Below are 24625 nucleotides of genomic sequence, written 5' to 3' on the forward strand. Positions count from 1 at the left end.
GCAGTGATCGCCGCCACCTCCGCCTCCACCGCAATGTTGAACACGGTACTAAAATAGAAATCGAAGATCAGATCTGAAAGCTATTTTCTCGAATTGTCTAAACATGGGTTTAATTTGTTTTACAGTTTAACACGTAAAAAGTCGAAAAACGAAATAGTTATCAAACAATTCTCGCTTTAATACATTTAAGTCCATCAGTTTAAGTTCGATAATTTTCTTCCGTTAGAAGAAATAAAACGACGTCGTCTTGCAGATACGCATTGTTCACTCCTTTCTCTCTGAAGTCTGAACTCCGATTGATTCAATCTTCTGGCGACCATACTCTCCTCTCCTTCTTCTTTCGCGCCGGCCATTGTCCGACTCTCAATGGCGGCCTCGATCGCCTTCAACTCCGTCGGAGCTCCGGCGCGACTCTCCCGCCAATTCTCCCACCCGCGAAGCTCCTATCCGCTTCTCGGCGGGCTCCGACTGCGCCACGCCTCTCCGGCCATGTTTTCCAGCTCCTTGTCTTCCTCCTCTGGCTCTGGTACTCCAATCGCATTTTCATGTTATTGTGATGGAAGTTTGTATCGGAACAATTTGGCGATGTTTTAACGGAAATGCGATGAAATTGCAGGAATTAGGGCACAGGTGGCGGACGTTGAGCAGTCTAGCGCTGCTGTGTCTCAGAATCCAAAGGTGGAGGCTCCGGTGGTTATCGTCACCGGAGCTTCTAGAGGAATCGGCAAGGCTGTTGCTCTCGCCCTCGGCAAGTCTGGTTGTAAGGTCTCTCATCATCTTCCCCGTTCATCATTACCATCATCGTTCATCATATAACCATTCATCATCATGATCGTGATCATATTCATCGTTCATCATCAACATTTCAATGATTACAGGTGTTGGTAAACTACGCAAGATCATCCAAGGAAGCTGAACAAGTTTCTAAGGAGGTATGGTGCCTTTGTAAATGCCTGTATTTGTAAACAACGCAATTTTAGCAACTTTATGACTTGATTACATACCGATTGCTGACTGCATCGTAGTTGAAATGTTTGGTTAAAGGTCTCATTGTTAACAAATTTTATGGTGGTTTAATTAAAAGGAAACTAATGAAAAGGCTTGAAAACTTTGAGTTTTAATGATAAGGACAAAATAAAGGGTAAAGTGAATAGTACCAGGATTGACTTTTTAGTGTAAAAATGTGGTTTTTCGTTAAAGTGAACAGTACCGGGAGCTTTTCGTTAAAGTTCCCTTAATTAAATGCTGTAGATTGAGGCATCTGGTGGTCAAGCTCTAGCATTTGGGGGTGATGTTTCGAAGGAAGAAGATGTCACAGCAATGATTAAGACCGTGAGTTAATGTGCTCTTTTTTGGGCACGCTACGCGTTTTTTGGTTGAAATTACTTCTTGCAACATGATGTCATTTGAATCAAATGAATATAGGTGGTCGATGCGTGGGGAACGGTTGATGTCTTGGTAAATAATGCAGGTTAGTCAGCATCACTTTGCTTGCTGTATTTTAGAGTCCGTGTCTCGTCTTTCCTTCTGATTTCAACTGACTGGTCTACAATCCTTTTCAGGAATTACACGGGATGGCTTATTGATGAGAATGAAAAAATCCCAATGGCAGGAGGTTATTGATTTGAATCTTACTGGCGTGTTTCTATGCACGCAGGTGAGTGTTTGGGGGAATTTGTTTATCCAGTAATTCTAGTTGTTCAAGCTTACATTTGTCCGATTTCTGAGCAAGGTTATTCGTGCTTTCTGCAGGCTGCGGCAAAAATTATGATGAAACAGCGAAAGGTAAGCACGTACGTTCTTCCCTTGTTGTATCGTTTCAATTTGAAAAATCCTATTTGCTTTTAGATCCGCTTAGTTATTCATCATATTGCAGGGAAGGATAATCAATATAGCGTCTGTTGTTGGTCTTGTTGGCAATGTTGGACAAGCCAACTACAGTGCTGCAAAGGCTGGAGTCATTGGCTTCACGAAGAGTGTTGCAAAGGAATATTCGAGCAGGAACATTAATGTATGTCAGTGGTTACGCAGTTCAATCTTCAAGACGTTAAACATGAAAGCAGATAGATTTTAAATTTCTATCGTATTGCAGTCTTACACTTTGGGCCCGAAAGAACGTCTGTCTAAATCTTTCTTTTCTCCTAGGTCAATGCTGTTGCCCCTGGTTTTATCGCATCTGATATGACTTCCAAGCTTGGAGAAGACATAGAAAAGAAGATCTTGGGGAGCATCCCCTTAGGTGAGAACACAATCAGTTGGCTACCAGTTATTTAAGCATTAATATAAAACTTAAATTACTCATGTCATTTAAATAAGAGAGAAATTTCATTGATTCATAGGACGGATGATTGAAATTTGATTGACTCTTCTTCCCTTGTCCAGCTAATCTTAAATTCTTAATTTTGAAGATTATGACATAAATTAGATGAATTACGTATCAATTTTACGATTCTTTCAGGGCGATATGGTCAACCTGAAGAAGTGGCTGGACTGGTGGAATTCTTGGCGCTTAATCCCGCTGCCAGCTACATCACCGGACAGGTAATGTTTTCTTTAAGATCTGGTATTTTTCCTTCGATGGATACCGAAAGGGTACAGTATTGATCTAATTTTTCTGCTCATTCATTCTAGGTCTTGACCATTGATGGAGGGATGGTGATGTGAGGGGCTGAGTCCGGCACCCCTACGAGCTTCGTCTTACTTAAAAGTTTCAGAGGAGAGGCTTTTCTTTGCAGTCAATTCTCGGCAGCTTCTAGTTTCAATGAGGAATTGAATAGAAAAGTAGAAAGGATTTTGTTACTTATTAGTTTTAACGAGGATTGTTTTCGCTGATCACTCTGTATGTAAGCAAAAGAAGATTACTTTCGTGTAGTGGTTTCCATCCAAATCGGGCGAAGAGAGTTTGTAAAATTTGTAATTCATAACATATTGAAGCTTCTGTTATTTCTGGGTTGTAGGAAATGAACAGATATGGATGTTCGTCCCTAATTCCTCGAAAGAAAGAGAAACTATATCTATGCTGGCTCCTAGCAACAAAAATGGGACTCACCGTGCGTAAATCTTCTGCTCCTCACTTTTCTACCAACTGCTGTACAGATGACTTCGTTCCATCCGAGCCATCTTACCGGTTAGAGCCTTAATCCTCGAACATGCCTTCATCCGATATGCTTGCAGATTCGGTCCCGTTGACACGAGGCTGGTCCGACAAATCAACATTGGAGTCGTGTAAGAAGCTGAAATCAAAGTCGTCGTCGTCATCATCTTCATCATCGTCATTGAAGCTTGTCTCTTCTTCAATTTGTCTTGGTTTTATACCCTTAGCTTCTCTTTCCATCCGTTGCTTGATGCAATCGTCATACGACATTTCATACCAAACATTGCTCTTTCCCACAATTGCTTTGTTATGAGCGTCCGTCAGCCGCTCTTGCTTGCTCTTCTCTGAGTTCTTTGGTTCTCCCCAGTAGTCATACCGATACAGAGGGTTTTGCGGGTCATATTGATCCTTCCCAAAGTAACTGGATTCCACAAACCTTCCCGGCTCTTCAAGTGGTAAACCAAGAGCTTTACGGCTGCACAGAACGTCGCACCAGTTATTGCATAGTTTCAGGAAAAGCAATACAAATTAGCCACAGCCCAGTGAATATGATGCAAAGTCAACGACATTGCCGGATTACCACTTTAATGTTTAATTGCATTGGTGATATTATGGATTAAAAACCAGATTGTACATTTCTACAAAAAGTACAAAAATATAACACTGATGGCCATACCAGCTTATGTCTCTGATCAACGCTTCTCTTTCCTCGAAGGATCGGCGCCAATGTAAAAAGTCATACTCATCCATTTCATCATTCCGCCTCATATTGGTAACTTTGTATTCCTCTCCTCTCTCTTCCGCTTCCTTCTTTAGTGCATTACGTAGCTGCAGCCAAACATAAAAGTAAAAATAAATAAAGTGAGTGTTCTTTTCTTCAGCCAACTTATATATCGCATAGCAAAAAGAAACGCAACAGTCAATATAGTGCTTTGAGCAAATGTAATACTCAAGAATGTGAATCTAACAGGCAACGGAACAGCTGACCTGGCGCTCAGCAAATGCAGCCTCCAAGTCAAGTTCTTTAACGCTAGTTTTCTGCGTACAAAAATGAAGAACAATCAGTAAATTTCATATCATATATTCATAGAACACAATGCAATGTCACTGGAGAATCATTTACCAGAATCACTTTCGGTATTACAGTTTTCTTATACTGGGCTGTTGTATATTCAACATCGTTTTTTTCATCGTAATCTTCAGGATCAGATAACTCTGACAGTTTTTTGCCTTTGTATTTATCAGGATTAGCCTCCAAATCATTCAAAATCATTTGCTCAGCAACATGTATCTGCCACAACTGCATCAAGACGATAAAGCTAGTCAATGAGTAGCATGATGGTGATAGTGAAAAGTCAATTTTGATTTGAAGGACTCAAGACAAACAAAGAATATCCATATACATTAACCAAGAGTAAGGCACTTTAGATATAACACAACAACATTTCAGATATTAAAGATTTACCTTATCAACATAAGGGTGATTCGACAATAAAGGTTCCTCTACCGGATTGTCTTTTGGATCCTTCCTGGGGATAGGAGGCCTTCCACAATCACGCTGAAAAGTGAAACAGACCAGAGCAAAAGCATAAGCATGTGCTGATATTAAATACTAAGACTAAATGCTTCATAGAGCACTGAACTGTACGAAATGACTGAAGGTAAAAAAAATAAAAAAATAAAGACGTGATTGAAATTGTGAAACTGTGGATCCCCAGTTGCAACAATATACTAATGATAGGCATAATAACAGGGGGGAAAGGTGGAAAAAAATGAAACTTAAAGGAAAATCACACACCCGCAATTCATCGGGATTAGTATCTTCATCACGATGAAATATTGGCGAAAAGTCAAATCTGTTAAATCTGGAAAAGTGGACGGAAATATGAGATATCAAGAAGCAAATAAGCCTGAACAGAATTTAAACCTACGAGCATACTTAATCAAACGAAGGGGAGGACTGAAAGTCTGTGAGTAGAAGTACATACATCAGGTGGTCTATATTTGGATAAACAAAACGCATTTCAATGGGAAATCGGAAGCGGTAAGGATCTCTCTTTGCCTGCAAAAGAGACATTTAGTGAGAGAAAAGATCCACAAGAAATATGATAGAAAGTAAACAAACAATAGAAAGAAACTGAAGCACAGAACTCACCAGGATTTCAACAATGACAGGCATACCAACTTTTATGTGATGTCGGATCCAGTACCAATCATTATTTTTAATCGGGACCCACCTGGCAAGACATCAACACACATGAACGCAATGAACAAAAAACGTTCAGTGACAAAAATACTTTCAGTAACTCTAACAGGAAGCATAGGGATCGATAATCACCCATCATGTACACCTCCAATGTCAACAAATGCTCCTTGATATAGAGCAACGGCTGTCACCTTCCCTTCACAAATCTGCAATACACATTTTCCATTGTATCATCAACCATTATATTTCTTGCTACCAAAGACACTTCATTTACAGTTCTTTTAAGAATTCTCGACAAACGAATCTAATAATGAAAGTGCCATACAACTTAGCATGTTCTGTGTAACCGCAACATAATAATGCTGCGAGGATGACCATCTCAAGTTCTTAGCATTCTTTGGTGAGATTTAAAAGTTCATTTCCAGAATCACAACAAATAAAGTAAAAACAATATTCATAACAACTTACTTGTCCGGGATAATAAAATGGAAGTTCATACTGCACAGAAAAATGAAGACCATGTCAGAAAATTTGGGTAATTCAGAGCAGGGGCCAAAAAGAAATTAAAATCCATCATACCATGCCCTCTTTGTAGTCCTTGCCTCTCTTCCTCCTACCGGGATGGTAATCTTGGTCATACTGTATGTCATAAAAAATGCAGAATTTATGGCCAAATTCAACTAATTAGTAAATATCGAACTTAATTCAATTTATTCAATCCAACTATCATCCTTTTTCACCCAAATTTCCAAACTTTATACTCAAATCAAATGTGCTTGAAACTAAGTCAGAATTAGCCAATAGACGAGCTAATAATGCAAAAAAGGAAACAAATTAACAATACCAAATTAACCAAAAAACACAAAAAGATTAAACAAAAAAAGGTTTAATCTTTGCAGACCTTATAGGATTCCTCTTCCAATCGATCCTTATTCGCAGCGACCCACTCCTTATACTGCTTCAAGAACACCTTATACCTATCCAAGCACAAATCATCAGTCTCCATCGTCGCAATCGTCTTCTTACTCTCCAATTCATCCAATCGCACCCTCACCGCCTGCAACTTATGCGCCTCCCTTATATACTCCAGCTCCTTCTTGTCCACCTCCCACCCCCTCGGCGGCCAATCCCTCGGAGGAATCAGTCTGACGACCAGAGGAGCCGCCCAAACCGTCTTCAACGGCTCCGGTATATCTCCTCTGATTTTAAACTGTTCGCGGTAGTAGTCGTCTTCCGTCAGGCCCATTTCCTCCATTTTCTTCTTCCGGTAACTGGGTCGGAGCATCCTGAAGGCTTCAATCGCCGCCGGGGACTGGAGAGCCACTTCCTCGCCCTCGTTCAAGCTTTTTCGCGCGAAATCGGCCTCCGGCGAGAGAATCTCCTCCCAGGGGGCCCAGCCGCGCTCGACCCAGTTGCGCTTCCGGGCCTCGTCTTCGGTTTCTTTGTCTTTGGGGCCGAAGTTCTCGAGGAAGGTCTCGTCGACGGGGAACTCGTCGGTGCTGAAGGCCTTGGACTTGAAGAGAAGGGGACGCCATGGAAGGTGGTGATTTTGGTGGTGGTGGAGGTGCTTGGGGTGGGGATTGGAGAATTTAGGGTTTAGGGTTTTAGGGAAGGTGAAGAACTGGTGAGGGGTTTGGAGGACCTGCATTGCTGCGAGAGTGAGAGTGACTGAGAAGGGAGTGCATGTGAGAGTGTAGAAGCTCGGACTGAAAGACGTGTTTTATTTTTGGATTTTGGCGAGTGGATAAGGTAATTACCTTTTATTTTTTGAGAAACCAAATAATTTTTTTAAATGAAAACACATTACAAGTTACAACAAGAGAATTTTAACGAAAAATTCTTGAACTATTTATTTTAACGAAAAATCATAATTTTACATTAAAATAACAATCTTGATACTATTCATTTTACCATTTATTTTGTGCTTATCGTTAAAACTCAAAATTTTCAAGCTATTTTTATTAATTTTTCTTTACAACAATCTTAACCTTACACGTGGCATCTAAAACACCCTCGCTTTGGGGAAAGCCACAACACGTACGATTGGCCCTGATTTTTTACGCATGCCGGTCGGGTGCTGACCCGTGAAGGGATATAGAAGTGAGGGCCAAAGCAAATGAGACGCAACGCAGTTGGCTTTGAGTAAAGGATGATGAAGGGAATGGAATGTGAGAAAGAGAAGCAAATGAACAAGATGGAAGAGAATGGGTGTTGGGGGTTGAGGGAGGGTGGTTGCAGAGGACGCTGGAAATAAAAGTCGTGACCTCACAATCTGACAACCATAGGTTTAGAAAATGCAACCTAAAACTAAACAATCATGATCATAAGTTATACCTCAAAAGGTGATGCAGGGCCTAGACGATACTCAGAACAAATAAAACAAAGCTGAAAGGAAGAGATCAACTTATATGAAACAAGTTCATGAGCATGTGGAGTCGATCCAAGAATACAATGCAATGTGTTTTCCAACCTTACTTTGCAATGCGAGGGAACGAGGTAGTGGAACTTGATTCCTAAGCATTTGAGCTCTATAAAAAGGAGAGGAGTTAGAGAACAAGGTATGCGGTCAAAACCCCTTGACTAGAGAATACGGATTCAATTAACTAACTTGACTCTTGAGTGTTGGAGTACCTTTTGTAGGTACCCCTCACGTTAGTGAAGTTTTGGAAAAAATGACTTTCATGGACGCTTCTTGACGAAGAATTCGATGAACGTGTGGACAGTCAAAAAATTTGTGGAGGTATTTCTTTATGTAAGAAATCTCGCACCAACAGGTTCATTTCTTATACCTTTTTTTATAGGTAATTTGTAGTTTCTTTGTTTGTTTGAAATATGTTATGTGTGCAGGTTACAGATGCACTCCATTTTTGAAATTTCAAAAGAACCTTAGAAACAATAAATAATTCCTTTAAAAAAAACCGATTAAGATCATACAAATTTAAATCATAAGGACAATATTAGAAAAGAAAATTAATATTTAGAAAGAAAAAGCTGACTTATTAAGACAAATGTACAGTCTTCGGACCTATTTCAGTAAATAACAAAAAAAAAAAGACTATTCCTAATAAAGGGCTCACAAAATTGGGACTTACAAAGTTACAACTAGTTTCCTCTTTTTTTTTTTTTTTCTGCTACCTCAATCACAGATTAATTGTGTTAACTAATCTATGTTGTAGGTACCATATATATCAACATATATACTAGTATGAATTAATAAATGTATGGAAGACGAATTCCTTTTAAACTAGGTAATTAATTTTTATCTATTCTTGTAGATACCTCTATCATAGGTTAAATGTATTTTATCAACTTTTTTTTTTCCTTTTAAACTAGGTAGATTAATTTTTATCTATTATCGTAGGTACTTGTGATAGCTAATCTATGTTGTAGATACCATATATATCAGCATATATACTAGTATGAATTAATAAATGTATGGAAGACGAATTCCTTTTAAACTAGGTAATTAATTTTTATCTATTCTTGTAGATACCTCTATCACAGGTTAAATGTATTTTATCAACTTTTTTTTTTCCTTTTAAACTAGGTAGATTAATTTTTATCTATTATCGTAGATACCTCTATCACAGGTTAAATGTATTTTATCAACTTTTTTTTTTCCTTTTAAACTAGGTAGATTAATTTTTATCTATTATCGTAGATACCTCTATCACAGGTTAAATGTATTTTATCAACTTTTTTTTGTTTAAGGACATCGATATTTTTACACGAAGGGAGGGGGAGTTCGGTTAAACCACACAATGGGCAACCTAATTTGGTATCGAATTCGCCATACATGAGATTCGAACTTAAGACCCTTACTTCCAAGTGAAGAGGAACACCACCAGACTGTCGTACTAAGTGGCTGTATTTTATCAACTTATGGTATATGTATGATATATAATGACATATAATTTTTTTTTACCTATTTTCCATGAAAGTGGTTAGGTTTTCCTATATAAATATTTAAATTAAAAATTTGAGTAAAAAAAACATTAATCAAGAAATTGAATTAAAGTTGAAAAATAGGAAAACTGTACTAAATCCAACAGTGTCCCAAGAAAAAATTGACGTACGAATTAGGTGCAGCAAAAAAGGACAAACAATATTTAATTCTTATATTTAATCTTAAAATTGAGCAAAAAATAAGCCTATAATAAGGGAAGACATTTATTACAATTTAATAATAAATAAATAAACTGATGTAGATAATTAGTGTATGAAACTAATCCAAAAAAAAAAAAAACCTACGCAATAACAACTCACAAAATTAAAATTATATCAATTTTTTTATTTTTGAATTATAATATTATCTTGCCCATATGAAACTAAATATGCCATAAGATTGCAAAACTAAAGATTTCAACAAACATAAATAAATAGCAAGTGACCCTTTACTATTGGTGGAAAAGAGTTGAACTTTTGCATGACGGTATGTATTCGAATCCCATTGTTTGCTAATTGTTTGGGCTCAAATTTACACCATCGGTTTGTGCAATCGAGGCCGTTGAGTGAGCATAGCTCCCAACCGTTGGATGGAAAAGTGAAGATAATGTTGTTATTATTAAAAGATAATATTATGATTTTTATCATAATAATTATTTTTTAATATAAATGATCTTGACATATTCTTGAATAGGATAAATAGGGTGCAGATTATATCCTCGTAGAGACAGGCAGAACAGTTCAACTTAACTTGGATTTGTTAACAGTGTACCGTGTGGGTTAGAGCAACTTGGCTTGGATTCTTATCATGACGCATAGCATGGGATTTGCAAGACTTGTATAATGGTGAGATAGGAGACCTAAGTAAGCTAAGGTGTTGTCAGATGATGGACTTGGCCTGCATGCCATGTGAAAAGCTACCAATTATATATATATATATATAAAACAAAGATTGTCAATGGTGCCGTGTGAAAAGCTACCATATAGCCTGCATGCCTATGCCTAATTATATATATATATATATATATATATATATATATATATATATATATATATATAATGGTGGTTATTTTGATGGGCATTATCTGAACCAATCCAAGCGTGCATGTTATCTTGGGATGTGATAACTGATAAGACTAAGCATAAGGATCAGATTTGGTTGCATTTTTGGCTAAGTTCAGAGTCGTAGGAGTATAAGGATTATCTGACGCAATTTGTGGAAGAGTCCTAATACATGGCAGAAGCATATATCAGTTTATCAACCAACGTGTATATGTCCCTATAAATACGGAGGCAGTGCATCATTCAGGGGACCTTCAATTCAACACACAACTGCCCTGCGCAAACTCTCTCAACAACTTTGAGATTTTTATTTTCTCTTTTCGCTGACACATCTTCCGTTGGCATCAACAGCATTGTAAAAGCAACTGGTGATATCTTAAGTCGGCATAGATAGCTCTGTCACCGTAGAGTCAGCTGATCTCGCAGTATCTTCTGTTGGCATCAACAACACTGCGGCGAGGACGGTTGGTTACCTATCCAAGTCTCGGTCGAGAAGGATTCCTGAATCCTTATTGGTCGATGTCATCTCATCAGCCTTCTCGGCGAAGTGAGGTGTTACAAGTTATTACATTCGGCACATTGAAAGCCGAATTTGATATTGAACTTCGTAAGAATAGTAACTTTGTCTTCAGGTTCGAGAGCCCAAGAGGCCGAGACGTGTTCCTTTCTCGGCCGTAATCGCAAGACGCAGAAGTCAGCCGCGCACCCAACATCAACAAATTTTTACTCCTCGGCCGAGCTCGGCCGACGAGTTGGCACGCCCCGCATTTACCGAAGGACATAGTTAGCTTATAGATTACTCGGCCTGCGTGCCACGTAGGCTTGGTAGTTTTTAGGGTCAACACTAATCTAACAAAATCTATCATTTGTAAAAAAAGAAACATAAATAAATAAAGATTTTGTAACTGAAGTAAAAATATATAATAAAAGGGAATTGTTATTGACAATCCAAATTCCTCATTCAACACAACACTTCCCAAAAGTTGACGAATTCACACACAAATAGACTCCGTCAAATAAGTATTCAAAAAATAAATTAAAAAACCAAAAAGCCCGTCGACAAAATATTAAAGGGAGTTTTAACAAAACACTGCTGGTACTGTTCACTTTTAACGAAAAACCATATTTTAATTTTTAACTGGTACTATTTATTATACCTTTAAAAATGATTTTTTTGTTAAAAGAGAAGATTTTTTAGACATTTCGTTAGTATTCTTAATATTTAATGATTGAGAAGTTAATGTCCGGCCCGGCCCACGTGAGTCCGTTAACCCAAAGTCCGTATCGTAACAGCTCCGTCATTCAAATTCTCCCCAATTTTCGATCCATCCGCCAATCTTCCCCTCCATTACACAACCCCACTTTAAACCTCTCTCTCTCTCTCTCTCTCTCTCTCTCTCTACAGATCACTTTCTCAGCTACCTCGTGAGCTCTCTCTCTCTCCTCTCCTCTCTTTCTCTCGCTACAATCTGATTCCATCGTTTTCTTTGACAGCCTTCAAATTGGTTACCTTCAAACCCAAAGTCTTCACCTTCCATATATGAATCCATCAAATTTGTAAAAATTGATTGAATATTTGCTTTCTTGTTTTGTTCGATTCGTACCAGGAATGGCGACCTCGGCGTTCAAATCAACGACGAAGCGGACGCCGATCGGAGCGTCCAAGGCTCCGCCGGAAGACTCGGCTGCGTTTGATCGGAAGTCGTCTCACCGGCGCTCCCGCAGCCTGAGCTGCTTCTCTCGCGGGTTGCCGGAGCGGACGCCGGCGGCTGACGATTACGATGATAATCCGGTTCCCAGTAGAGGGAGGTTCGTCAACAAGGTCAGAGGCTCGGGATTCCCGGAGATCAGCCTCGACGACCTCGCCGTCGAGCTATTCGACTCCTCTGCTGACCGGAGCCGCTCGGTTGCGCGGAGCTCCGAAGCTACTCCTGCTGGCAGTGCCTCGCAGAGGCGTGGGAGGTCGGTGTCGAGGCACGGCCCGAGAGTTGGTGGTGGTGGTGGTGGTGATGTGAGGGGCGGTACTGGTAATAATTCAGCTGGAGGAAGGGTAGTTTCGGAAAGTAAGGGTAATTCAAGCCGAAGGCGATCGGTTTCGGTTGCCCGGTATCAGAAGAGCGATTCTGAGGTGAGAACTGGTGTCCTTATGCTTTTAGTTTTGCTTTATTTGATTTAAAGCACAGTGTAAAACGTTTAGTTACTATTGCTTTATGGCCTTATTTTTTTATGAAAACTAATGAAAAGGTTTGAAAATTTTGAGTTTTAACGGACAAAATAAAGGCTAAAGTAAATAGTATCAGATTTATTTTTTAGTGTAAAAATATGGTTTTTCGTTAAAATGAACAATACCAGGAGTTTTTCGTTAAAGTTACTTATTTTTTATACTAGTGCAAATTTGAATTAAACCTACAATTAGAATGTGTAATTAAAGATTGTTTAGACAGTATAATGCCATTGAACAAGAGAGTATTGGGATGGAAGAAATTGATATAATTTATTAATCGTGGATTCTTAAATTAAACGATTCTTGTTAGCTATGTCGGATTAGTGTAATTCTTCCACTCATTTATTTGTGGATCATTTGTTGTATTTTTAATGATAGAGTGATCTAGATCATACCCACAATCGCAGCACCGTTAAGTCGAGGAACTTCGTTAGTGGAAACAACCAGACACCCTTGTCCCGTAAGTCAACAGATTCAAATTTTAGACCAGCTTTGAGACGATCTCTTAGCCAGAAAGATTTTAAGTCCCATGATGGTTACTCTGTAAGTCTTAACTTCTTTAAATTTTGGTATTTTCATTTAATGCTGTTTAATGTGTTTTCCAGTCAGAATAGTTCTCAGAAATGAATTATTTGAGACAATTTATTTGGGCCTTGCAGAGCCAGTCTTCGGTCCTAACTGATGACGAGGGGACGGATGCTTATTCCAACAAAAATGGGGTTGAGAAAACTATCCGAGCTGTATATTCAGAGAAGAAGGTCTACTTTTGAACACATTATGTTAGGATAACCACCTCTGTGTAATTCTTTACATTAGTCGTTTTGTGTTATGATAACCACCTTGGTGTAGCTCTTTTATATTGGTTGCTTATTTTTACCTTCTTGTCACCCTTTAGGCAGAGCACCCTGCTGGTAATGATGTTAAAAGTGGACTTTATGAAGTAATGCGGAAAGAACTTAGACATGCTGTGGAAGAGATCCGGTCAGAACTTGAAATTGTATGTATTATAGCGTTCTTTATATCTTTATTGACATTTGCTTCATCCCTTTTGTTCGATTTTAGAGTTTTGTCCTCCTGTCATATGCTTCCTAACCTTGGTTCCTTTTTATCTTATTCAGGCAAATGAGAAAACTAAATCCGCTGTTTCAGCACCTGGTGATTTACGTTCTAACAGTAAAGATGTACTTCAGGCTGTTTCTTCTATCAGGAAGAATTACTCCTCCAAATTGGAACAGGTATTCACGTTACTATAAAGGCTTAGTTTAGTTAAGGAAGAGTATGTGGCCTTGATTATATAGATATAAAGGGCAGATCATTTATTGGTTTTTATTAAAGTTGTTAACTGAGGGTGCCGTATGCCATTTGAAAAAAGTTTGGCTACTATTTATCATATTTTTCTTTTTCTTTTTTCCATGTATGTGACAGTCAGAAAAACGAAAACAAGATTTATTAGCTGAAATAGTACTGGAGGAACAACATAGTAGGGAGCTCTCTAAGATTGTCAAAGAATTGCTTCCCGAGCCAAATAACATTGTTGCCGCAGACAAATCATCAAGAACCAGAAGGGTACCAATCTGTCTGAAACACTGCAGATTTGCATGTTACTGTGTTTTTCTTGGGATTTTTAATTCTCCTTGTTTTACTTTCTTATCAACTCCTGCTTTTCACTTTCACAGAGGAGTAACGACAGAGGTAGGATGTCTAAGCGACTGACTGAGGAGGCAGAGAGATACATTGAGGACTTCATTTCAAATGTGGAAGATACAGATATATCATCTATTGACGGAGAAAGGAGCGATACAAGTTCAAGTATAGGAGGAATAACAAAGCACGAAACTTATCTGAGTCCAGCCTTTTCTACTCCTCTTCCTGTCGCAATGGATGGGGTTGTTTTACCTTGGTTGCTGTGGGAGACTAGTAATGATGCTACGCCAATAGGATGCAAGAATAAGAACGAACCACAGGTGATAAATGATTAGCTCATCTCGCGATTATAAAGTCTAGCATAAGGACAGAGTTGACATGTGCACTTCTTATTTGTCGAGCCCATTTTGTCTACTATTGCAGGCTGATATATTCGTTCATGATCATACTATTTTTATCTTCGTTCATGGTTTTCTCTTCTCTTATCGTCTCAATTTCATTAAATTCATTTCTCAGGGAGTGATAAAAATGCAAGATCAAAGTAATCAATCTGTTAGCAGCCATGGAAGCTGGAGCCCTGGAATAGTTGACTCCCTGTCAATTAACATGGAAGATGCAGGAAGTAAAGTTGGAGGATATAGAAGCTACGAGTGCCAGTCACGCCTTGGTGGGTCAAATGGTTCACAGTTCGACATGGAAGAGTATCTCCAGCTCAAGAACAATGACGATTTACTCTTTGAAAGGTTGAAGCAACAACGGAGAATTAGTTCCGGTGGTCTCCTGCTATGTAACCGGATGCTTTTTTAGCACAATTGTTTACTTTCAGGTTGCTTATCACTCCATAGTAAACCAGTGATACTTTGTATAGATTTTTCATTTTTATCAGCCAAGTGTTTTTAGCTTTGGATTTGTTACAAATTTTATGAACCGTCCACGCGATTAGTGTTTGCACATCTTCTGCATACACTTAAGCGACTGAAAGGCCGTTCAAATTAAACGAATCCCAAGCGGTTGACAACTCTGATTCCTGAATCCGTGACTAGTGCGAGATGTACACTTGCAACTGACTCAGTTTTGTTACAGATGTTAGGAATAATCGTCCGTGGCTGTCCAAACCGAATCTCCGGCAGTTGACGACCTTAAACTCCGTAATAAATAGCTAATTTTTGGAGGGAGGGAGGGAGGGAGGGGTGGAGGTCATGCATTTCATCTTCTGAAATTGTTTCGTCTTCGTTCGTTCCCTCCCTCCCTCTTCCTCCCTCCCTCCCTCCCTTGACATTTCCTATTTTGACTCGATCCTTTTGGGAAAGATCTTCGCCTGAGATCGTGCATCAAATTTAGATCTGATTGCACGAACGCTTGACACGTGTCCCGAGACAATCAGGATCATAGATTCTGGGAGAGGAATTCCAGTTACACAATGACTCATTGAATAAAGATACGCTCCAGATTCCACAGCGGTTTTTTATTTTCTTTTGAATTCCGAATACTTTGTACTGTGGTATACGGTGAAAAATCACTAGGGTATATCAGATTTTTTTCGATCAAACGGCCGAAATTTCTTCCACATTTTTAGTTAAACAGAACCACTATACACAATTTCAATTTAATTAAGATACAAACTCCAAGTAACCAGTCACGTAATCATATTGGATTAGTGACCTAATTATTTGTCAAATTCAATCCGAAAAAATTGATATTTATTGTTGTTCAAGGAGATTTGTGGGATTAACAGTTTTGATTTCCTGCTGTCACTGAGCTTTTTTTGTGACAAAAAAAAAAAGATGGGAGGAAGTGGAGAAATTAGAGAGGAGCAGCAGCAGAAGGAGGTGCAAGATATCAACGACTGGCTGCCGATCACGAAATCGAGGAACGCGACGTGGTGGTATTCTGCATTCCACAATGTCACTGCCATGGTTGGTGCTGGTGTTCTTGGCCTCCCCTATGCCATGTCTCACCTTGGATGGTAAGCAACCCATACATATATATAGTTTCCTTACTTTCTCACTATCTCCATGGGAAGAATAAACATAAGTGATCAATGTTTTTATGTGATGATTTTGTGTTTGTGTTTGTGTTTGGGGACAACGTTGTGTTTAAGTTAAAAGTGAACTGTTATAGGGTTTTTTATTTATTTTTATGCAAACAAGGCCGTAGCCAAGAAATTTTGAAAGGGTGGACTCATTAATTTTTAAAGGGTGGTCATTGCTTGCTAACATGAATTTTGGGAGACGAATAAGGGAATATTTAAAGAAATCATGAAACGATAGAAATTTAGTACTAAGAATAAAGATCATGAGTGAATAATTAATGGTAATTAATTTTCTTTTTCATCTAAACTATCTATTTACAAGGAGAGGGATTCGAATTCAGGTACAAAAAGGCCAAGCACATTGAACTACTAGGTTATTTGGGGTGAATATCATTACAATATATTGTAATTTACTTTTCGAAAATGCAACATGAGCTATAGCCCCTTGTATACAAACGATGTGAATGCTCTTAACCGCTTAACCTACAAGCCCTCTTCTAAGCGTTTTTCGTTCTAGAAAATATAATCTAATCAATTATTATGTGTTTCTTGTATTAGGGGCCCTGGAGTAGCAGTGCTGGTTCTCTCATGGATAATTACACTCTACACCTTATGGCAGATGGTAGAAATGCATGAAATTGTACCTGGCAAGAGGTTTGATAGGTACCACGAGTTAGGGCAACATGCCTTTGGGGAAAAACTAGGGCTTTACATTGTGGTGCCCCAGCAACTGATGGTGGAAGTTGGGACTTGCATAGTGTATATGATTACAGGTGGCAATTCCTTGAAGAAGATTCACAGTACTGTGTGCCCTGACTGTAAGCCTATCAAAACCACCTACTTCATCATGATCTTTGCATCGGTTCACTTTGTTCTCTCCCACCTCCCTAGCCTCAATTCCATTGCTAGTGTTTCTCTTGCTGCTGCTGTCATGTCATTGAGGTATGTACGTATATTTCTTTATTTTTTGTTTAATTTTTTTAGGGATCTGCTATTTGCACTTCGAAAAGGTCTATCTGCTCTCCTTCTCGGTGTAAAAAATTGAAGACGAGAGCAATGCAAAACGACGTTTTCGAAGTGCTTACAACAATTCCGTTTTTAATAGATATATATCCAACTCTCTCTTGATGAGAGAGATGGAGAGAAGGGTTTCATGATCCTGTGATAGGGAGGTTTTCTTGGTACTGAAACCAATGTGTTATACTTTTAGGCTCACTTTGGTGTCAAGGATTGGATTAGAATGAATAACTGAGGATAAAATGAATGAATGACAACTCCCAAAACCTTTTCCAAGTTAATGGTAGACGATAGAGTAGTCGTGAAGAAAACTTATCCCTCCCTTCTAGTCGTCTCATTTTTTAGGGGATTGGAAAGGATAAGTTGCGTTCATGATTGATCCATCTCCTAACTTGGACAATTTTTTTAAGTTAGCATCCGCTTCTTCTTCCAATATACATCTAATCTAGTGAGCTATCCATTCTAGTCCAATCGTTGTTCAAAGCAAGCCCTTAATGTTAAGGGAACACTAGTTTCAATACAAAATTCTCTTAATCCATTTAAAGTAAAATAAAAAATTCAAATTCCATCTGGCTACAAATTAATCTGCAAATTCAGTTTGTAAATGTCGTTTTAACTGTGAATACTTGTCCAATTCAACAGCTACTCTACCATTGCTTGGGGAGCTTCTCTGCACAAAGGGGTGGAGTCACAAGTGCAGTATGGTCCCAGGGCTTCAACCGCTGCAGGGAATACGTTCAACTTCTTTAGTGCTTTGGGAGATGTAGCTTTTGCTTTTGCTGGCCACAATGTGGTTTTGGAGATTCAAGCAACGATTCCTTCCACGCCCGAAAAGCCGTCAAAAAAACCCATGTGGAAGGGGGTGGTTCTTGCTTACATTGTGGTCGCACTGTGCTATCTCCCCGTTGCTCTCATCGGATACTGGGTGTTTGGAAACCACGTCGAGGATAACATCCTCATATCGTTGGAGAAGCCTGCTTGGCTTATTGTTCTTGCGAATTGCTTTGTTGTTGTTCATGTCATTGGAAGTTATCAGGTACGCTACTATTTTAAATTTATGATCTGCATAAAAAACCTGTTGAGTTGCTGTTCTTTCTTGCGTAACAAGGTTTTCCAATACATATATGTAGGTCTACGCCATGCCGGTGTTTGACATGGCGGAATTATTTCTGTTGAAGAAGATGAAATTCAAGCCATCTTTGTTCCTTCGCTTCATAACACGTAATGTGATTGTTGGTAAGTAGCATTTTCCTGCTCGTTTATCTCATCTTAAATCTTGCAATGACTTCATATATAAGTCGTTCCATTGTAAGAGATGTGATCAACAATGTAAATAATATCGATACTCTGTGTTTCGCCGATCCAGCATTCACCTTGTTCGTTGGGATTACATTCCCCTTCTTTGGCGGGCTTCTCGGTTTCTTCGGAGGATTTGCTTTTGCTCCTACAACATACTATGTAAGGAACCATAAACCTCTAAATCCCAATTCCAATGCAAATTAAAATGTCTAAAATTTCTTTGTTCGATCGTTTTGCAGCTCCCTTGCATCATGTGGCTTGTCATCTGCAAACCAAAGAAGTTTGGCCTTTCCTGGTTTGCAAATTGGGTAAGCTTTGCTCTTAAGGAATCGAAGTTTATTTTTTCCTTTCATATTCTTTCATTTTTAAACTAACAATTTCGAGCTGCTTGTTGCAATGACAGTTCTGCATCATAGTTGGAGTGTCACTGATGCTTTTAGCTCCGATCGGCGCATTAAGGAATCTCATACTTCAAGCTAAGAACTTCAAATTCTACTCTTGAACATATGCAACTGGAGATCGAGTTTAGACAAGAAATTGTGTTATTTAAATTTAACTTTCTTTAATAATATTAGTACCTGCTTATTGCTTTGTATAATTCAGTATCCGTTCATAGCTAGTTTGGTGGATATGCAATTTAATACAGAACCTCTCTTATTGTTAATGGGAAACTCTTCAACAATATTATTTTGAGCTCTATCAATTGCAATTTTTAGATTCAATCTAATTCATTATTTGAAGAGAAAAAAATAATTTTCGACCGTCGGATCGAAGAAGGCTAAATATCTATTACGCTCCTGTCCATGAATCCGAGCTGTGACTGTGAGAGATTGTTTTTTAAAGTTACAAGGCATGCATGCATGTCAAAATTAGGTGTTTTCCTTTTGCTTTTGCTCTCTGCATTACATTCATATAATACCAAACATTTTTCTGTATATTCACTTAATTTGCATTGCATTCAGATTCCACTTTGATGCAATTGCCGTGAAGCCTGAATAATCTGGATTTGGTTTTTAATCAATTTTAGCACTGATAGTCTGAATTGAACCTGAGAGCATGTGAAGCAGCAACATAGAAGTTTAATAAAGCAAACAAACTTAGTTTTGATTGGTAGAGTTATATCTGATCTATACCGCAAAGCTTGCGGTCTTCTTGTCACGGCAATCACTCGGACAAGCGTGACAAGAAGTCTGATGCAAGTTTCAGAAATAAAAAGGAGCACCATTAAATATATATGTTTGTTCTCCGTCTATGCAACTAGTAATGGTCAGCAGGAGAGGAGGAGAATCACAGGAAGCAGCCGGAGTGAGTCTAATGAGAATACAACCGGTGAGGAGTATAATTAATCCTTAATGCTTACATCCTGAGTTCACAATTCACATCCATCTAAGTTTATTGGTACCAGAAGTTCCACCATAAAGCTAATTAGTTATATAGGAAGTAGTTACACTCCTTATAAGTCCTTGTAAAGTTTGGTCCATCACCAATTTGAGACTTTTGTCCTTCACATTCTCACAGCTACTGCTCCTTCCACATAATCAAACTACTCAACTCTTTTTTGAAAACACGCCAGAACATAAAGCAATCAAATAAGGAATTAAGAGCACATATAGCGCACGGCTAGTGTATTATTTTGTATCAAATATTCTCTGGATTATATAATTAATAATAATGTATAGACGCAGAAAACAAATACACTTGTTTGTTGACAAACTTTCTAATACAAGTTGATACTATCATTGTATATGAAATATTCACCTGTATTAGAGAATTGTCAATTCCGTCAGTTTTATGTGTCTAAATAACATTATTTAGCAACATAAAAAAAAAAAACTAAGACATATACCTAAAAATTAGGCTTAACCAATCATTGAGTGAGTAGTTTGACACAAAAAAAAAATCATAGAGTTAGTAGGGCAACTGAATTTAGTTAACAAAGAGCTAGGGAACAGTCCTAGGAATGAAGGAAAACGAAGACATCCACACTCTCTCATGTGGTGACTGATTTGTATTTTGGTGCCTTTAAAGAAAGAAGGGACTAAACACCAGCCAAAGCAAATGCCTATATAAATCCAAGGGTCAAATTAACCAACCCAAATGGCTTGTTCCCAGAATGGCCAACATCCCATATTCTGAAATATGGCCCCTTCTGCCCTGCATGCTAAGAATTATGAGTTCATGCACATGCCCTCTCCTTCTCTTACTTGTCCATTTCATTCAAATTTCAAAGCAAATATATCTGCATCTTCTGGTTGTGAAAGTTTGGTCCCTTTGGACCCTTCTGTTAAAAGAATTTTAACCATGTATTTTTCTCCATTTCATTTTATCAACAAGACACTATATCTTATGATTTATGCAAGGTATGTCCCCAATCATGTAACCCTAGATTTAGCTGTAAGTATAAAAGCCAAGTACCAAGATATTTCTAAAGCAAATCCCATGTGATATGTAACTTGTTTTATTGATTGTTGCAGAATCAAATCATTATAATGGTGAATTATTGTATAATCTTATTTCAGTTTTAGAAGAAATTTGTATATAAATAGATATATGCACCATTAGAATGATTTTTTTACAGGCTGTGAATCAAGATCATACATTCATACATGGAAGTGGAGGCTTATTTTGACATTCATCTTCAATCTATTGTGTCTTGGATTCAAACAATTTTTAATCCTCTAGTCTAGTGTAACTTAGAGAAATAGTATCGCTTGTGATTAAAAAAAAAATAACCATAAACACAATTTCATAAAAAATAAAAAATAAAACAATTCTTACGTGTAGTCTAAGAACAATACCGATTTTTAAGGCTCCTAATGTGGTTCCGTGGTTTCTTATGATGAATTAGAAGAATTGTCTCTAGCGACTTGTCAAATACGATTTATGTGTACACATATTTATAGAGAAGGAAATCAGGTTGTAGATATTTTAGCTTCTTTTGGGACAGATAGTTATACTTATTATTGGTGGTCCACGATTCCATTTTGTAGCCTCTGCTCATGCTCATGACATTTCTTTTTGGCCTTATTATAGTTTTCATTGATCATTTTTGTCTTTGTGGGTCTTGGCATAGTCCCCCTACATGTACCTTTTTCGTTTACTTTCACTTATTATCAATAAAATTGGTGGAAAAGGGACGAGCCAGTTGGGTGTTTCTGGGTGTTGTGGTCCTCACTCCTTTGTTGGAAGGTAGGTGTCTCGCATACGACCATTGTTGAAGAGCTAATATCGCCTAATCTTTCTTCATTTGAAAAAAAAAAAAAACATTACATTGCAAGAGAAGAGAAAATCATTTTGTGATTCATGAAACTAATTAAATCAAGGTCTGGTTTATAGATTGAAATTTAGCGCATGATATAGGGTAGAAAAATGTATGACATGTGGGTCATAAAATTAAAGGTTATATATAGGTAATGGAGGGAAACCTTCGGGCCCTATGGATGGAGGCTGATCAGCATGGAAGAACAAGAACATGAACACATGGTCTCATGGCCCTTGCACATGAAGACCTCTGTCACTTTATAGAACACGACAAAATACTAACTTGGGAAAGCCCTAACTAGTATAATAACGACCTAGACTTTCTTATCAATTATTGCATTGTCTTCTAATTATTTAATATTTTAATTTCTATAAAGCTTTCATTTTGTTGGTTTTTTGTTCTTCTGCCAAGTACTAGGCATGCGCAAATTGTATACTTTAGGATCTACACATATACATTATAAATATGAGATATTCTAAAGGCAGTTGCTTCGTCTGTAAATGTACGCTACATTGCATCAACAGTTGGGAGTCGCACGCTTTCTCCTAGGTCAAGCACAACCATCTTTAAATGGTCTTATACTTGTTAAGGGACTAGTTATACCTCTTAAGTCAGTTTATGTTGTACAGCTAAGAGATCATATTGGTTGATAATGATTGAGCATTGTTCCAACTACATTAAGAGAGAATCCTATGTGCCGGCTGGAATGCCAAATGGAAATGGTAGCTGCAACCTAAATAATAATGATGATGAAGATGAAGAGATATAATATAATACTAACAAGGGTTTCCGCATGAGGTTAAATTGGTTTACAATTTACGTACTTCCAGCCTGCAACATGACCTAACCTTGGACTTTAATCCCCAATTTCAAAAATTTAGGGTTTGGTAGTCAATTCCTTTGCACAGTTTTATTTTTATTCTTCATGTTTTTGAATTTCATGATCAACCAACTTTGCAGTGCACTTCACATTGTAGCTCGGTAAACCGTCTATCTTTAAAGTATCCATTCAAACATAATCATTGAGGAAAAAAAATTCCAAATTGATGATCATTTAGATATCTAATTACTGTGAAAACTTTATGTTATCATCCATTTAGTTTAATTGTAGTGCATGCATGTATGCGAGGCTGTTGTACTGGTGATTTTAAACGCATAAAAAGACCAGACACTGAAACATGTTGGCAATAATGGTCCCATCCATTTAACACAGAAATGTCCTCCTCCCACATGCAGTATTATCTTAAAATCTTCCCCAGGAACCCCCATAATAATGTATACCAAGGGCAATTTAGGCATTATCACAAAAGTTAGAATGCTTCCTATAAATTGAGAAGTGCATGTATGTCTGTTTCCCCAAGCAAAAATACCCTATCTCCATATTCTTCTTTGTCTCTCGATCGCTCTTTTAAATTCGTTATTGTTTAATTTGAAATTTGAATTTACGGTAAACTACCGCCTCTCAGCCCCCAACCGATTCTACCGTAACCAGTTAAGATGGTGTCTAAAGTGGAAGAAGCACTGAAGAGAAGGCAGCACCAGCAGCAACAGCCACAGAAGCAGCAGCAATTAGCAAAGGTTTGCAAGTTCAAGAGGAGCACCTCTAATATTGATGAGGATGGAGCTTCCACTGCCATTCTCTTGCTTGCTTGCATTGTCTGTGCACCTTCATATCCATAGCTAGCTAAACTAATAGAATAGATTACATTATTTTATAGATAAAATTAATTTTCAGCTTATTAAGCTAGTTAATCTTTCAATTCCTCATATATAGTTCCCCTTACTGTTTTTTCTTCTCCTGCTCTAGTATATAAAGTACGAATATTTTCATTCAATTAGCATATAAATTCTATGTGCATGTATTTGTAATTCTTCCTTTTGTCTATAATTAATCAAATTTGGACGAAAATTCTATTATATTCCGATGTATAGTATGCACTGGAGCAATGAACTGTTGAATGCGCGCAAGCGCAAAAGGATTAATGACCAATGGTCCAACAACGAAGGATTTCGATAGACACTATGCTTCTGTGCATACTAAAAGTACTGTAATGAATTATATTATTAAAACATTTAAACCACCGATATGAAAAAGCAGATCATGGCTCAGAAGTACTGGTAAACCTACTTATGCTGGCAAACTGAAAGAGATACACAAGCATCATTGCTTGGTCTAGCTAGAGACCTGCTTCTTGGAAATTCTGAAGAATATTTTTGCAATTGTTTTCTTTCTTTTGTCCTAACCCATGATCTGAACGAGTCGCACATACACCCTAGTACATGTTCCTCGTCGCTGAGGACATCCCCCAAGAGTGGAGGATTTTGTGAAATTTCTGATTGTTTAATTTCGCCCTCTAAGCGGCTTTGGGCTCCGTGACTCTATTTTGGTGTATTGTGTCACCTGAGTGCCAAAAATATTATGTTGCCTCATGCGGTACCGAGGCTACATGAGGATGGGATAGTCTGTTATGAAAACGAAATAAAAAAGAGATTACTTAGCTTACAGTTGGAGTAAACGAAACTTAAATTTCAAACAAGACAGGTAGACAATCATTTTAAAGATAATTTCCCCTAGTTTTACTACTTGGACTCAAGATTGCCAATTCATGGTGATCAAAGAAAAAAACAAAAGCGTCTAACTGGTTATCACTTTAGCTTATGAGTATGTGCTTCAAATCTGAATCCATAATGGGTTTCTGTTACGTGAAGCTAATGGGGCGTAGTCATTAGTCATCATGTACGTACCATAAATGGAAAATAAAAAATTTACATTATACAACGGGAGCAAACTTATTCAACTGATGCAAGAGGCTTGCAACTCAAAGTTGTTAAGAACATTT

The 24625-nt window shown here is 37.9% G+C and overlaps 4 protein-coding genes across 5 annotated transcripts; 3 read left to right on the forward strand and 1 right to left on the reverse strand.

Annotated features, from left to right (window-relative positions):
* The first annotated feature begins 220 nt into the window (after positions 1-220).
* On the forward strand, positions 221-2988 carry LOC126599833 (3-oxoacyl-[acyl-carrier-protein] reductase 4-like). The gene is made up of 11 exons (XM_050266283.1): positions 221-526; positions 617-765; positions 879-932; positions 1252-1332; positions 1426-1471; positions 1563-1657; positions 1753-1785; positions 1877-2011; positions 2146-2239; positions 2459-2541; positions 2632-2988. Exons 1-11 carry the CDS (start codon positions 367-369, stop codon positions 2662-2664), a joined length of 963 nt encoding a protein of 320 aa, XP_050122240.1. The 5' UTR covers positions 221-366; the 3' UTR covers positions 2665-2988.
* LOC126599832 (protein PLASTID TRANSCRIPTIONALLY ACTIVE 10) lies at positions 2902-7021 on the reverse strand. The gene is made up of 12 exons (XM_050266282.1): positions 6202-7021; positions 5880-5939; positions 5769-5798; positions 5433-5506; positions 5250-5331; positions 5083-5156; positions 4893-4959; positions 4560-4652; positions 4218-4394; positions 4082-4132; positions 3771-3922; positions 2902-3569 (listed from the first exon to the last, which is right to left on the reverse strand). The coding sequence occupies exons 1-12, from the start codon at positions 6946-6948 to the stop codon at positions 3137-3139; spliced, it is 2040 nt and encodes a 679-aa protein (XP_050122239.1). The 5' UTR covers positions 6949-7021; the 3' UTR covers positions 2902-3136.
* Positions 7022-11621: 4600 nt separating this feature from the next.
* On the forward strand, positions 11622-15074 carry LOC126600928 (uncharacterized). Of its 2 annotated transcripts, XM_050267636.1 has the most exons (9): positions 11622-11732; positions 11915-12435; positions 12910-13074; positions 13191-13289; positions 13427-13528; positions 13650-13766; positions 13957-14097; positions 14208-14495; positions 14692-15074. In XM_050267636.1, exons 2-9 carry the CDS (start codon positions 11917-11919, stop codon positions 14980-14982), a joined length of 1722 nt encoding a protein of 573 aa, XP_050123593.1. In that variant the 5' UTR covers positions 11622-11732; positions 11915-11916; the 3' UTR covers positions 14983-15074. The 2 variants fall into 2 exon arrangements, with proteins under 2 accessions (XP_050123593.1, XP_050123591.1); XM_050267634.1 differs by having other exon boundaries at positions 11639-12435.
* An 884-nt stretch (positions 15075-15958) lies between these two features.
* On the forward strand, positions 15959-19216 carry LOC126600234 (lysine histidine transporter 1-like). The gene is made up of 7 exons (XM_050266801.1): positions 15959-16141; positions 16766-17149; positions 17867-18260; positions 18355-18460; positions 18591-18682; positions 18763-18831; positions 18927-19216. The coding sequence occupies exons 1-7, from the start codon at positions 15960-15962 to the stop codon at positions 19023-19025; spliced, it is 1326 nt and encodes a 441-aa protein (XP_050122758.1). The 5' UTR covers position 15959; the 3' UTR covers positions 19026-19216.
* The last annotated feature ends 5409 nt before the right edge of the window (positions 19217-24625 follow it).

The sequence above is a fragment of the Malus sylvestris genome, chromosome 14 (assembly GCF_916048215.2).
Source record: "Malus sylvestris chromosome 14, drMalSylv7.2, whole genome shotgun sequence".
Lineage (NCBI taxonomy): Eukaryota > Viridiplantae > Streptophyta > Magnoliopsida > Rosales > Rosaceae > Malus > Malus sylvestris.

Coding starts and splice junctions, on each gene's coding strand:
- LOC126599833 (XM_050266283.1), top strand. CDS start 367: ATGGCGGCCTCGATCGCCTTCAACTCCGTCGGAGCTCCGGCGCGACTC. Junction 1,472..1,562: donor TGTCTTGGTAAATAATGCAG/GTTAGTCAGCAT, acceptor AATCCTTTTCAG/GAATTACACGGGATGGCTTA. Junction 2,012..2,145: donor ATTCGAGCAGGAACATTAAT/GTATGTCAGTGG, acceptor CTTTTCTCCTAG/GTCAATGCTGTTGCCCCTGG.
- LOC126600234 (XM_050266801.1), top strand. CDS start 15,960: ATGGGAGGAAGTGGAGAAATTAGAGAGGAGCAGCAGCAGAAGGAGGTG. Junction 17,150..17,866: donor GCTGCTGTCATGTCATTGAG/GTATGTACGTAT, acceptor CCAATTCAACAG/CTACTCTACCATTGCTTGGG. Junction 18,832..18,926: donor TTTCCTGGTTTGCAAATTGG/GTAAGCTTTGCT, acceptor TTGCAATGACAG/TTCTGCATCATAGTTGGAGT.
- LOC126599832 (XM_050266282.1), bottom strand. CDS start 6,948: ATGCAGGTCCTCCAAACCCCTCACCAGTTCTTCACCTTCCCTAAAACC. Junction 5,332..5,432: donor ATTGGAGGTGTACATGATGG/GTGATTATCGAT, acceptor ATGTCTTGCCAG/GTGGGTCCCGATTAAAAATA. Junction 4,653..4,892: donor CTAATCCCGATGAATTGCGG/GTGTGTGATTTT, acceptor TTCACTTTTCAG/CGTGATTGTGGAAGGCCTCC.
- LOC126600928 (XM_050267636.1), top strand. CDS start 11,917: ATGGCGACCTCGGCGTTCAAATCAACGACGAAGCGGACGCCGATCGGA. Junction 12,436..12,909: donor ATCAGAAGAGCGATTCTGAG/GTGAGAACTGGT, acceptor TTTTAATGATAG/AGTGATCTAGATCATACCCA. Junction 14,098..14,207: donor AATCATCAAGAACCAGAAGG/GTACCAATCTGT, acceptor TCACTTTCACAG/AGGAGTAACGACAGAGGTAG.